Source organism: Mesoplodon mirus (assembly GCF_964341445.2).
Source record: "Mesoplodon mirus genome assembly, chromosome: 6".
NCBI lineage: Eukaryota > Metazoa > Chordata > Mammalia > Artiodactyla > Ziphiidae > Mesoplodon > Mesoplodon mirus.
Window position 1 is genome coordinate 32115864 of NC_138982.1, and position 12431 is coordinate 32128294.

General features: G+C 51.8%; 1 protein-coding gene across 5 annotated transcripts in view; it reads right to left on the reverse strand.

The window, feature by feature from the left end:
* Nucleotides 1-12431, reverse strand: part of MYLK (myosin light chain kinase) — a 287208-nt gene that overhangs the window by 54775 nt on the left and 220002 nt on the right. For 3 of the 5 annotated variants that reach the window (XM_082624210.1, XM_082624209.1, XM_082624213.1), the window contains one exon: nucleotides 8870-8956. In XM_082624210.1, the coding sequence (XP_082480336.1) occupies nucleotides 8870-8956 (87 nt within the window). Of the gene's footprint in view, nucleotides 1-8869; nucleotides 8957-9872; nucleotides 9968-10842; nucleotides 10992-12431 lie in introns of those variants that run through there. The other 2 variants (XM_082624212.1, XM_082624211.1) reach the window with 2 other exon arrangements.

Consider the following 12431-nt stretch of genomic DNA (forward strand, 5'->3'; position numbering starts at 1 on the left):
TCAGCCCTTTGTCTCTCACCCTCTTCTCCAGCACCCCAAACTTTCTGTGCTAGCCATTGTCAGAGAGGAGTATCACAGAAGGAAAATAAAATCCAACCCTCTTTGCAAACCCCAGACACAGGGTGAGGCAAGGAGGGCAGAGTGTCCTCCCTCTCCTCGCCACTGGGTCTGTCCCTCTCCCAGACAGTCAGCCCTAGGTGGCACACCCCTCCTGGTACAGCACTGCTCCCCAAACTCTAACTCCACAGACTTCTCCGAGTTCCTCTTTTTTATCCCTCTTTCTGCTGTCCTCATTTTTCCTGGAGCCCAGACCTCTCTCCTGGGCCCACCCATACATCCCACTACCTGACACCATCTCCCTAGGCACATACCACAAACCCAACACATCCAAAACCAAATCCAGCTTCTTCTTCCCATACTGCTTCTCATCCCCATTTCTCCCAAGGCCCCCTCCCTGCCCATATCCGGTCACGAACTGGCATCCTTCAATTCCATCAACAAGATAACCTCCTTGGTCCCACTTCCACATCCCTGCTGTCACCATTCTAGTCCTAACTGTACCACCTCCTAGACTTCTGGTCCCGTGTCCCCACACTAATATATCCATCACTCAGTGGCCAAAATGGTCTTTCTCAAATGCACGTCTGATGTCACTCCACTGTTGAAACCTCTCCAGTGGCTGCCCACTGCCTCTTAGGATCAAGTCCAATTCACCAGACAAGGGCCTTCAAGATTTGTCCCCGACTTTCATCCCCAGCCTTCTTTTTAACTCTTGGGGAACACCCTCACCCATGCCCTGTATGCTCAATGTCAGTGGTTCTCAAAATCTAGCGTGCATGATGATTACCCGGGAGACTTGCTGAAAACACAGATTCCTGATCTTCCTGGGGTGTGGATGTTGCTGGTTCCTGTGCCAGCTTCTGGGGAGACTGCTCTGTACTCTACACTGAAGGCCTTTCAGTTTCTGCAATGCCAGGATTTTGTTGTCAACTCTTTGCTGACTCTTGCACATTCTGGGACAGGTCTCAGCTCACACATCACTGTTGCCAGGTTGGGTTCCATGCCCCTCTAAGGCAGTTCAATCAGTAGTCATCACAAGGCACTGCAATTGCAGAAACCTGCCCCCAACGCGCATATACCCCAGAAAGCTCCCTGGGGACAGGAATGGGGCCCATCCTGTTCATTTTCTGTATCCCCAGTATGTAGCTCAGTACCTGGCACAGGCTTGAAAACAGCTCTTAAAGGAATAAATGGAACCCCCGAGAATCTCTGTTAACATAGGAATTCCCGAGAACACTCCAACCCACCCCTGGGCTCTGATGCTCAGAGATAAAGCCCATTGGCTTGAATCCTTGTGCAACTTCCCACAAAGAGAAGGTCCCTTTCTCTGTTACCAGTTAGATCAAAGCTGCCAGGTACTGGGCCTTCCACCCCAGACAGGGGACTGAGGCTGGAAGAAGTGAAGCAGCCCAATAAAAACATCACAAATCAAAACACTGAATTTAGAAGGTTCCTGGGAAACATGGGGCTGGGCTGGGAAGGCTGGCCTCCAACTGTCTGGATAATCCATCTTCTGCTTTTGCCCCAGCCTGCCCCCACCCACCTAGTCCTGGCCTCATGAACCTTCCTCTGCCCTGGGATGGCAGAGGTCGGCACCCCACAGAAGTTTCCAGACTGCTCAGTCTGAAGACACATGAGTCCCTCTCTCCAGTGATCTCCGGAAAGATCAGAGAGAGCAACTGGGAGATATTTACAGAGCCTGAAGGCGGGTCTTACAGCTTCAAAAGGGTCTGAGATAATGGAAAGCCAAAGGGAACTGGGGAGGTGGCATGAACAGCCTAGGGTACAGGGAGGTCCCTGGATCTCTGCCTCTCTGGGGACATTTCCTTTTTTAGGTAGCTAGCTAAAAATAGACATCAAACCCTTCACAATTCCCAAAATCAGCATTAACTTTCTGCCACAAGCTCCTGAAGGGGACTCGGGTTGGGTGACGTGTGGAGGGAGAGCACCCACCCTGCAGGGCTGTGTCAGAACAGGAGGGTGGAGGTGAGGGTCTGGGGATGGAAGGCTGAATCTCACTGTCCTGCACTGGGGGAGGCTCAGGGCTCCAGGGGACTTGAAACCCCCTCAACAATGTCTCTCTCCTTCCCCCCACACATATTAGGCCCTTTCCAACCCCTCCTTACAAACCTGTGGAAAACTATTAGTCATTTTCCCAGAATGAACATCTCTGGGCAAATTTCCTATACACATCCCTTCCTAGCAAAGGCTGTCACGTAAGAAGATTCCAGAGGAACACTGCTCCTCTTGTTACTGCAAACACCCAGCCCTGAGCCCCCAGGGCACAGAACATCAGGACGGTTGTGAAAGAGGCAGTCCAGCATGGCCAGGACAGCGGTGTCAGTGTTGCTTGATGGGCATCCTCCAGGCCCTCCCCTGGGAGGACCCAGCTGCCATTGAACTGGCTTGTGGGAGACAAGGGAAGAGCTGGGAAGGATCTGGAGGTGGCAGCCCAGGAGTGGAAGCACAGGCCCACATGCATGGTGGGGTGGAGGGTGGCATGACCACCGTCACTCTCCAGAGACCAGTATTTTGGTTGGGAATAACCAGGAGTTGGTGCCAGCTTTCAAAGACATTCATGGAAATAGCCCCACTTCTCTCCCAGGGTCCCATATCTTTCCCTGTCAAGCAAGTCTTGATGCCAAGTCTTAACCTCTCCAGCATTTCCTTCCAGCCCTCTGAATCCCGGAGAGAGTTCGATCAAAAGGAAGATTTGATCCCGGAGAAAATCTTCTGGATAACTGGACACTGCTTTTGATATCCAAAGATGTTTTCAAGGGGACTGACTTTTGGGTTCAGAGAGAGACACATACAGGAGACCAAGGCAAAGATATCTAAGAGCATCGTAATCTGGGATAGTAGTCAGTGAGGTCAAAGTGACCGATATCAGAGGTGAAGCTCAAGGCCAAGGTCAGGCATGGAATATAAAGTGGTGTTCCACCTGCATCCTCCCCAGATCCCAGAAGCAGGGGAACTCATAAATACATTTGAAAAGTGAAATACCTATTATATCCCTACTTCACACCAGGCACTGAAATTTCAGAGATGGACAGGCACTGGTTCCTGTCCCCTAGTTGTAAAAGCACCTTGTGGATGCTCCTCTATCTCTTTTCTAAAAGACCGTCAGCTTTACGGACTGATAGGAGGAAGCCCTGAGCCTGTTATCGTACTGGCAGTGCCTCTCTGTATTTTCTCAAACCATCCTTCAGCCCCATCAGTGCCTCTCTCACACAAAATTCCAGTCAGATCCCCTCCAGCTGGACACACTAAGCCTGGACTCTACGCATATGGCCTCCTCCCCATCAGGATTTCTCTGCTGCTGTGTGTTCACGCTTGCTGGAGCTTCCACCCTTCATGTACCAGATGATACAAAGGGTGTTGGCCAACCCCACCTGTGCTGTATCACTCCAAGGAAAAGCATTCTATTGAATGTCTTGATGTCAGAGATGGAAAAGGCCTGGGGGGTCAGTCGGAGAAAGTCCCCATTTGACAGTTGCAGAGCGAGGAAGGGCTCTGACTAAGGCCACATGTTCAATTAGAAGCAGAACCAAGACGTTCATTTCCTGCTCTCCAGCCCAGGGGCTTGTTTGGCTATGCCCTGTGCCTGAGCACTGCCCCACCGGCCACAGTAAATGGGCATCTGGAGGGCCAACAAGGAAGGGTATTGCCGTCTACCCACGCCCCCCATCCCCGTCACAGGTGGGGATACTTTTCCCCAAGCCCACGCACGTCTCTCTTGTTCTCTCTCCAAAGGTGGGAGATGACCCACTCTGGGCTGGAGGAGTGCATAAAGTTTTCCAGGAGTGCTGAGACGGAATTCCCATCAAGATGGGGGAAAGCAGCCATAAAGGATACTGGGACAATTGACAAAAATTGAATATGGGACCGTGGGTTAAACAGTATCGGTTCAATGTTAAATGTCCTGATTTTAATAATTGTATTGTGGTTATGTTCTTAGGAGATACACAGTAGATATTTAGAGGTCAAGGGCATGATGTCTCTATTTGTAAATGGTATATATATGTCTATATGATGAATGGTGAATATATATGAACAAATATAGTGTATATATAGTATATATACAGTGTATATAGATACATAGATATGAATATTTGATGAATGGTGTATATATATATGAGTTTATACACAGAGAATGACAAGACAATGGAACAAAATGCAAATAATTGATGAATCTAAGTAAAGGGTGTACAAGAGTTTCTTGTGTTATTCTTGCACCTTTTCTGTAAATTTGAAATTATATCAAAATAAAGTTAGAAAAAAATTCCCATTGAGAGGCATGCAGCAAAGACCCTGACAGGTCTTAAGATCCAGGGAAGCATGCTGGCTGTCACACTCTTCTCCCCCCAGCTCTGATGGCAGACCTCTGTCCCCGCTGGTGGACAGTGTCCACTGTGTGGACAGCACAAGGGATGGCCCTGAGACTATGGAAGGCACAGGGTGGCGTGGGAGGAACGGAGATCAGGGTTGCCCTCACAGTGCCCACATGTAACTAGCTGTGAGCTGTGAGACTCTGGGCAAGACAGTTTAGTTCTCTAAGACTCAGATTTGCTCATCTGTAAAATGGGAACAACTAATTGTAGCTCAGTTGAATAAGACTAGCCTGAAGTGACATAGATTGAGTGGCTAAGATTATGCCTGTTGCATGGGTGTTCAAAAAACTCTTGTTTTGTGTGATGGGCAGGTGACTGAATCGGGGGCCCTCACAATAGTACCTGTGCATTCCTCCCTCCAGTCTCCCCTCACGAGAGGAGTGTTACAGTTCCTCCTCAACCAAACCACATTCCTCTCCTCTTTCATAACCTGGCCTAGCGTTTCCCTCATCCCAAAACCTTCCCAGATGACCCCCTCCTCACTTCTGTTCTTGTGAGTTGGTGTCTGTCAGGTTAACTTGTACTCTCGTCAGTTTTCTCTCATCTGGCCCCTTGGGTTTGGGCAAATCCGCTTGGCTTTTCCCTCATGCTCCCCAGAGCTAGGCAGCAGCGGTGCCCCCAGGGGCTCTCAGGCCAGTGTGGACAAGCACCATCCACTTTCACGCCTGACAGCTCCCTCACAGGACCAAACATCTGAGCTGGGGAGGGGAGGGCATGCAGACAGGGATCTGGCCGCCATCTATTTGACAAGGAAACCACTCAGCCTTCCCTCGGTCACTGGAGGAAAGATGGATTTCCTGGTTAGATTAGGTACTTCCCAGCCCTTGATGAAAATGAACACACATACACAGCCAGATCACTCAGCAACATGAGAATCTGGGCTTTCTCATGGAATCAGAGATGTCTGGGACTGGGGACAGCAATGCTGAGAGAAAAAGGCAAGTTGCAGAGGTGTACAGATTGCATAATTCCATTTCTGTGAGAAAAAAGTCCAACTGAAATATTTGCATGTGTATATGTGAATATTCAGAAAAAAGTAATTGTGAATATATTTGAGGAGGTGAGTGAAATTAGGGCTAAGATGAAAGAGGGCTTTCACATTGTACTTGGTAAACTTCTGTACTAGTTAAAATGTTTCAACAAGAAGGCATGCATATTTAACTTATGTAATTGATAAATCATATAAATTATCCCCCAAAGTGAGAAAAGAACTGGGGATGCAGACCTAAAAGACACCCCTTTCATTCCCTATCTCTGGGCAGCTGCCTTCTCAGGAGCCTCCTGGGAAGGAAGCCCCACAGTGGTACACAGGCACCAAGGAAACTGCAGGTTTCGAAGGAAAGATGCTGCTAATGTTCTCAGTGCCCCAGGGAGTGACAGGCTGGGATGATGGGGGCCAGGAGGCGTGGGCCGGCAGAGGTATTCAACATGGCCATTACTATACATAGAGACACACACTTCCATTCTTTTGGGAGTAAGACATCTGTCTGTAACTCCCACATGAAGGCTTTCTACAGAGTGAAATTCCCCTTCAGCAGACAAGCAGTGTCAGCTGGAGGTGATGCAGTCACGAGAGTGTTTGCCACGGAGATGAAGCACTTGCAGCTGCCCCCGCCCCGAGCAGCACTGCCCACTGAACCCCCCTCTCTGCACCCTTCGGAGGGGAAAGAACCATGGCGCCCAGACTCCACCAGAGCATCTTGCTCTCTCCCTAAAGGCAGGTGATGGAAATGCCCTGAGGACCTGGGCCGGGGGGCCCGCGGTGGTTCCACATTTAATGGAGTTAGTAGAGTTAGACCCAGTTCTGCTTCTCAAGACCAGTGGTGCCAGGGCACCTGGCTTCCCTCTGGACAGTTGGTTTCCAGCCTGGCTGACAGCACCTTGGAATGGCCCAGGAGCGTAAACATACACTGAAGCCGGGATCCCACTGCCAGAGATTCTAATCTAATTAGTCTGGGGTGCAGCAGGGAGCAGTGGTTTTAAATGCTCCCCAGGTGAATCTAACATGCAGCCAGGGTTGAGAGCCCCTGCCCTGGAACTGCATGATGACAACTTGGCTGGGGTTTTCCACAGCCTTCTCTTCTCCAGGGCAAAGAGCCCAGGTCCCGGGTCTGCTCACTGCCTCCAGTTTGTTTTTCTCTTTCACGGCTCTCCTCTGACCCCACACCTCACTTCCCTCGGGATCGCACTGGAATAGATGTGCCAGAGCTGAGGACAGGAGGCTGCTGACCTCCCAGCTCTAACTCCAGGCACTCCTGCTTCTGCCCCCAGGAGAGGAGAACAATCGCATCAGACCCAGTTCACCATCACTTGGCGCTCTTATGAGATCCCATGTCTCTCCCGAGGACTTTGTCCCATAACTAAATAGAACACAGGACCAAGAAATCCTTTCGGAAGATAAAATCATTAACCCATTCTCGCTAGGTTTTTCTTAGAATCGTTTATGCATTGTCAACAACTTATTATTAAACGTCCACTTTTGATAATCGGAGGCTCCCAGTGGTTAAATATCCATGAGAGGGCTTCCCTGGTGGCACAGTGGTTGGGAATCTGCCTGCCAATGCAGGGGACACGGGTTCGAGTCCCGGTCTGGGAAGATCCCACATGCCGCGGAGCAACTAGGCCTGTGAGGCACAACTACTGAGCCTGCGCCTCTGGAGCCTGTGCTCCACAACAAGAGAAGCCGCGACAGTGAGAGGCCCGTGCACCGCGATGAAGAGTGGCCCCCGCTTGCCACAACTAGAGAAAGCCCTCACACAGAAATGAAGACCCAACACGGACAAAAATAAATAAATAAATAAATATCCATGAGAAATTCTCATTCCAATTTGGCTGCCCTGGCATACTGAAGGCTGAGCGTGCTCCCCACCCCACAAGCTTGGCTGGTATGTGCATGAGGAACCCAAGCTCCTCATTGGGAAGGTAAATAGGTTGCTTTGAAGAGATGAGAACAAAACTAAGTTACAGAACACTGCCTTGTAACAGAAGAAGAGAGGCAGCCTTTGAATTAATCTAGCTCACTTCCCTTTATTAGTGTCAGTAATTAAGAGTTTGTCTTGTCTTTTGCTCTTTTAAAACACAGAGTGTGTTGGGGATGCCCAAGCAACCCCATATCTTTTGTTAAAATTGGAGGTTTTGAAGCGTACTTCTAACAAAATTAGACCAATAATTAATCAGCAGTGCAAGCCAGGGCTGCATTATGACCTTTGTGGAGTCTAAGCACTTTTGCCTTTGAAGGCTCCTTCCCTTCACTAAAGTAAAAAAAAAAAGTATATACTTACATACATACATACATAAATTATATTTTACAACTGCACTGGTATAAAGATGAATATATTAATGTTATGAATTAAAACATTTTCTTTGACCTAAAAGTTAAATTTTTCCCTAATTTTATAAGATATTGCAATATTTTTGTGGGCCTGTAAAAGCACCGTGGACCCTAGGCACAGTGCCTAAAAGCTTATAAGGGGTTCTGGGGAAAGCCAAGATCCAAAAAGAGGGAGAGAGGCAGAGTCATAGGAGAAGCCCCTTCCCTGCTTGGCTATTTAGACCACAGCTGCAAGTTTGTTCTAAGAGATGCTGGTAAGGCCTTTCTATGAGCAGGTCACGGCACTGGCATCCTGAAAGGTGCACCCCTAAGTTGGCCCAGCTGGAGGCCCACGGAACTTAAAAAGGAGGAAGGAGGATGAGACACAGACACGTCACCGTGAGCCTGGGAAGAGGACAGCCAATGGAAGAAGGGGGATGGATGCTGAGCGCTAGCGGGGCTCACGGGAGGGGAGAGTTCCTTTCAGCTGGAGCAAAGACGAGCTCAGGGATGAGATGACTTTTCAGTGGGAGCCTGTCCCACAAGAGAGGTGCCAGAGCAAAGGCACAAAGGGAGGAACACAGGGACATCCGGTGCGCACAGAGGAGCTCAGTTTGGCTTGAGGATGAAATAGGAGTAAGGAGCTGGGGGGCAGAGCTTGGAAACAAAGGCTGAGGCTGGATGTCAGAATGTGTGCTCACACGTGGCAGGTGTGCCAGGACGGCAACGTGTGAGAGGTTCACTTGCACGGGACTGGTGGGCCCTGAGGACCGCTGGGTACTCCAACCAGGAGTGATCTGATCAGAGCCACTGTGTAAGAAGGTCTATGTGGCAGGAAAGACTCAACTGGGAGAGATTAGGGGAAGATCTCCCAGGGTTCTTGGTGGGAAGCAGAAGGGGCCTGAGTGACGTTGCCACAGGATGTGGATGTGCAACACCACTCAGGCCTTGGGAGAGGTGGGAGGGGTGAGAAAAGGCCAGTGGCTCGGTCACCGGGGGCTCACAGGGCACCAGGGTGGTGGCAGGGTCCAGGCTCCGAGGAGCACAGGCAGGGAAGCGGCCGGCCCTCAGTCCCGGGTTTGCCTGGAAGAGCTGAACGAGTACTTACTCTCTGTTCCTAGCATGGAAGGAAGAGAGCTCTTGGGCCTCCGGGCTTTCATCTCCGGGGCCTTGGCGTTCTCACTGGTGGGGGCATCTGGAACAAAACAGGTTAACGACAAACATGAGTAGGCAGCTGCCCAGGGAAGGAAGCAGAAGAGGCATCGCAATAAACATCCCACCTCAACACCCACACGTCCTCCCTGTCCCGGCTCCACTCTGAGGGCCCTCAGTGCCTGCTGGGCAGGCCAGGCACCTTCCTCTCAAGAGCACCAAAGAAGGAGTGTCCTCGCCACCCTGCCTTATAAATCAGGTGCCGAGCACAGCTGCCCTGAAGATGGATGGACAGGCTATCCTGGGAGCTGGGTAGCGCTTTCGCCTCTGCTGCAGGCACGGGCTGCCAGAATCGCATCACTGGCAGGGCTGGGGGTAGTCAGAGCCCCTCTGCTCACCAGTGCCTATCTTTTCCCTTCACTGGGTCTTAACTCACTTGGGCTAAACATTCTGGATTTCCAAAAGCCTGCTCTGTGTAGAGAGGTCTCTTGAACAGGGGAAGCAGGGGATGGGTTGCTGCCCTGGGCTCGTGGTCTGGAGGGGGCTTGCAGCCTGTTGTCTCTGACTCTTGTACCGAGGGACACTGACAGTCAGACCTCCAGACCAGATGAAGGCCTCTGAGCAGGCGGCCGGCATGCCTCACGGGGTCTGGACTGAGCCTTGGAGCCCTTGTGGGGGCTCCTGCACCCCCTCCAAAGCAGAGCCACTGGAACCCTGCAGCGGCAGCCTCTGGGCAGAGCTGAAATGCTGCCCGGGTGAGCGCACAACTCCGCGGGGCTGTCCTCCACTCCCCCTCTTCCCATTCATGCCCAGTGTGGAAGATGCCGGGGGAAACCCTCCCTTGTCAGGGCAGCAGGGTGACATAGCACTAGGCTGGGTGGAAAAGGCCCTCACTAGGCCGAGAAGAGACTGGACTCTAGCAAGCTGCTGGGACCGGGATAAGAAGGAGCTGGTTGTACCGCTATCACTGGGCTCCAGCATTTTCCACAAGGAACTCTCTTCAGGGACTAAGCTGGGAGGGAGCCTCCCCCTCCCAGCCCCTTCCTGTGCATCCTTTTCCTGCTCCTGAAGAGGAAGCGCAGAGGGAGAAAGGAGGGGGTGGGACTTTCCAGCTGAAGCTTGGCCACATTCCTGTGGCCCGTCTGGGGAGGAAGGGCCATCTCCCTGTCCCCGCCTCCACGGTGGGGCAATCCCAGACTCTACCACGTGCTCTCGCCTAGACTGGGCTTCTGGGGCTTTGCGGGGTGGGCTCGGAAGCACAGAACTAGGGGCTGGGTGGGTACACTTCCCTTGACGTTTGCAGATCAGGCTGCCATAAACCAAGGTCATGGGGTGAGCCTATGGTTCCCTGTCTGGGGCCCTCCCTTCTTCCCTTCCTTCAAGACCGGCACTTCTGACAGCGCCAGTGACAACTTAAAGCAAGGCACACCCAGAAATGTCTTTGTTTTCCCCCTTTTTGAGGAAGAGGAGGCGGGGACAGAGAGTGCACAGACAGTCCTCTCTTCCTTGGCATAAGTACTCGCTTTGCCGTCTTTTTCCCAGTGAGCTCCGGGGCATCAGAGGAGGGAGACGAGGAAGGACCAAGATTTTTCTTTAATTGATGGGGAAGCTGAGGCATAAGCAAGCAAAGGAGGAGAGGCCCAGTTTTCCTGGGCTCCTGAAAGAAAGGAGACGGGGACTGAGATTCCTTCTCTCCTCGTGGGGTCATGATGGGCTTTGCTTCCAAGCACCATTAGAGTAGCGATGGAGAGAAGAGGGCTCTCGTTGCAGCTTTGTCATCCGCAATCCTGGGATTGGGGGCGAATAATTTCAGCTGCCCCGGGTCTCTGTTTCCACATTTGTACAAGGGAAACTACACTTATTTTCTCTGCCTCACAGCACTACGAGGCTCTAGGGAGAGACTGCGTGAGATGGTGATTGATCATTTACCTGTTCATTCGTTTCTCCTGTTCGCCGCATTTCCTCGCCTCCTTCCCAAATCCGCTTTAGAATCGTCCACCTTCACAAAGCCCTCCCGGATGGGCCCCTGCTGTATGTTTCCTGCCTCCTCATCCGTCCTCAGCTCTTGGGTGCCTGCTTTACACTGACTTGTGAGTACACCACCCCATCATGTGCTTTGAGCCTTGTTTGTGGATGTTCCTTATCTTTCCATCTGGCCGTGAGGAAAGGGGCTCAGGTTTCCCGGGCAGACCAGGCACACCCCCAGACTTGGAGCCCCACAGGGGTGGACCGAGCCCCCTCTTCCCTCTGCAGCACCCCCGCCCCCTGTGTGCTGTGCCTGCACCACGAGCCACTAGCCATCAGTCCGTCCGTGAGAATCGCAGCAAGGAGTGGGCTGAGAGGACCACGTGCTTAATCAGAACCAGCTTTGTGCTCACATGGCTGCCCAGGGGATAAAAATAATAGTAATAAAAGTTTAAGAGCAGCATGTATTTTCTGTCTATTTTAATCAGTTTGTGATGAAATTGAGCTCCATTTCTAGATCTGGGCCCCAGGGCTGGAGGCCTTTGCTGGTCTGCTGGTGCCCCCAAAGAAGCAGGGGGGAGGAAGGTGGTTGTGTGAGGAGCGGCGGTGGGGGGGCCTCAACATAGAGAGGAAAACGTGTCCTTATATGGACAATGCCTCACCCCTTCCACTCCTGGGCTAGCTCTGGGCTCAGCCTTCCAACCCAGCATTTCTTCTTCTGTCTCCCCCGAGAGAGGTCATTCCCAGAGCTGCAACCCTAGGTAGGGGGAGGGAGGTCTTGGGAGGCTTCTGGGAGGGGGGTCTGAGCTTCCAGGACCCCCAGGAGGGGGCAGGGCAGAGGGGCTGGCCTCTCTCTCTCTCTCTCTCTGCCCAGGAGCGAGCAGCATGCAGGCAAAATCAGGAGGGAGAGAGCTCTGGTCAGGATGAGTGCCTTCCTGGCTCTGCAGGCCGGTGACTGTGAGTCCTTGGGCAAGTTCCTGACTTTCTTCACCAGGAAAGAGGGAATAACAACACCCCAACAGAGGAGTGAATGAGATGCGGAGTAAGAGCTGGCATTTATTGGGTACTCAGGCCGTGCCTGGCACGATGCTAAGTGCTTTACACCCGTGTTTCAGGTTGAACCACACCATTGGCCAATATTCAAGTGTTTTTGACCTACTAAAACAGCAATTTTATTTAGTTCAACCTAATACATTTTAGCTGCCCGAGACAATATAAAGAACAAATGGGGGCTTCCCTGGTGGCACAGCGGTTGAGAGTCTGCCTGCCGATGAAGGGGACACGGGTTCGTGCCCCGGTCCGGGAGGATCCCACATGCCACAGAGCGGCTGGGCCCGTGAGCCATGGCCGCTGAGCCTGTGCGTCCGGAGCCTGTGCTCCGCAATGGGAGAGGCCACAACAGTGAGAGGCCTGCGTACCGCAAAAAAAAAAAAAAAAAAAAAAAAAAAAAGAACAAATGGGAGTGGGAGCAGACTGAGGCCAACAAAAGAAGTGGGGGTCAGCTCAGCCACAGTCACAAGGGCTCCCTGGCCATGGAGGCAGTGGACCACAGT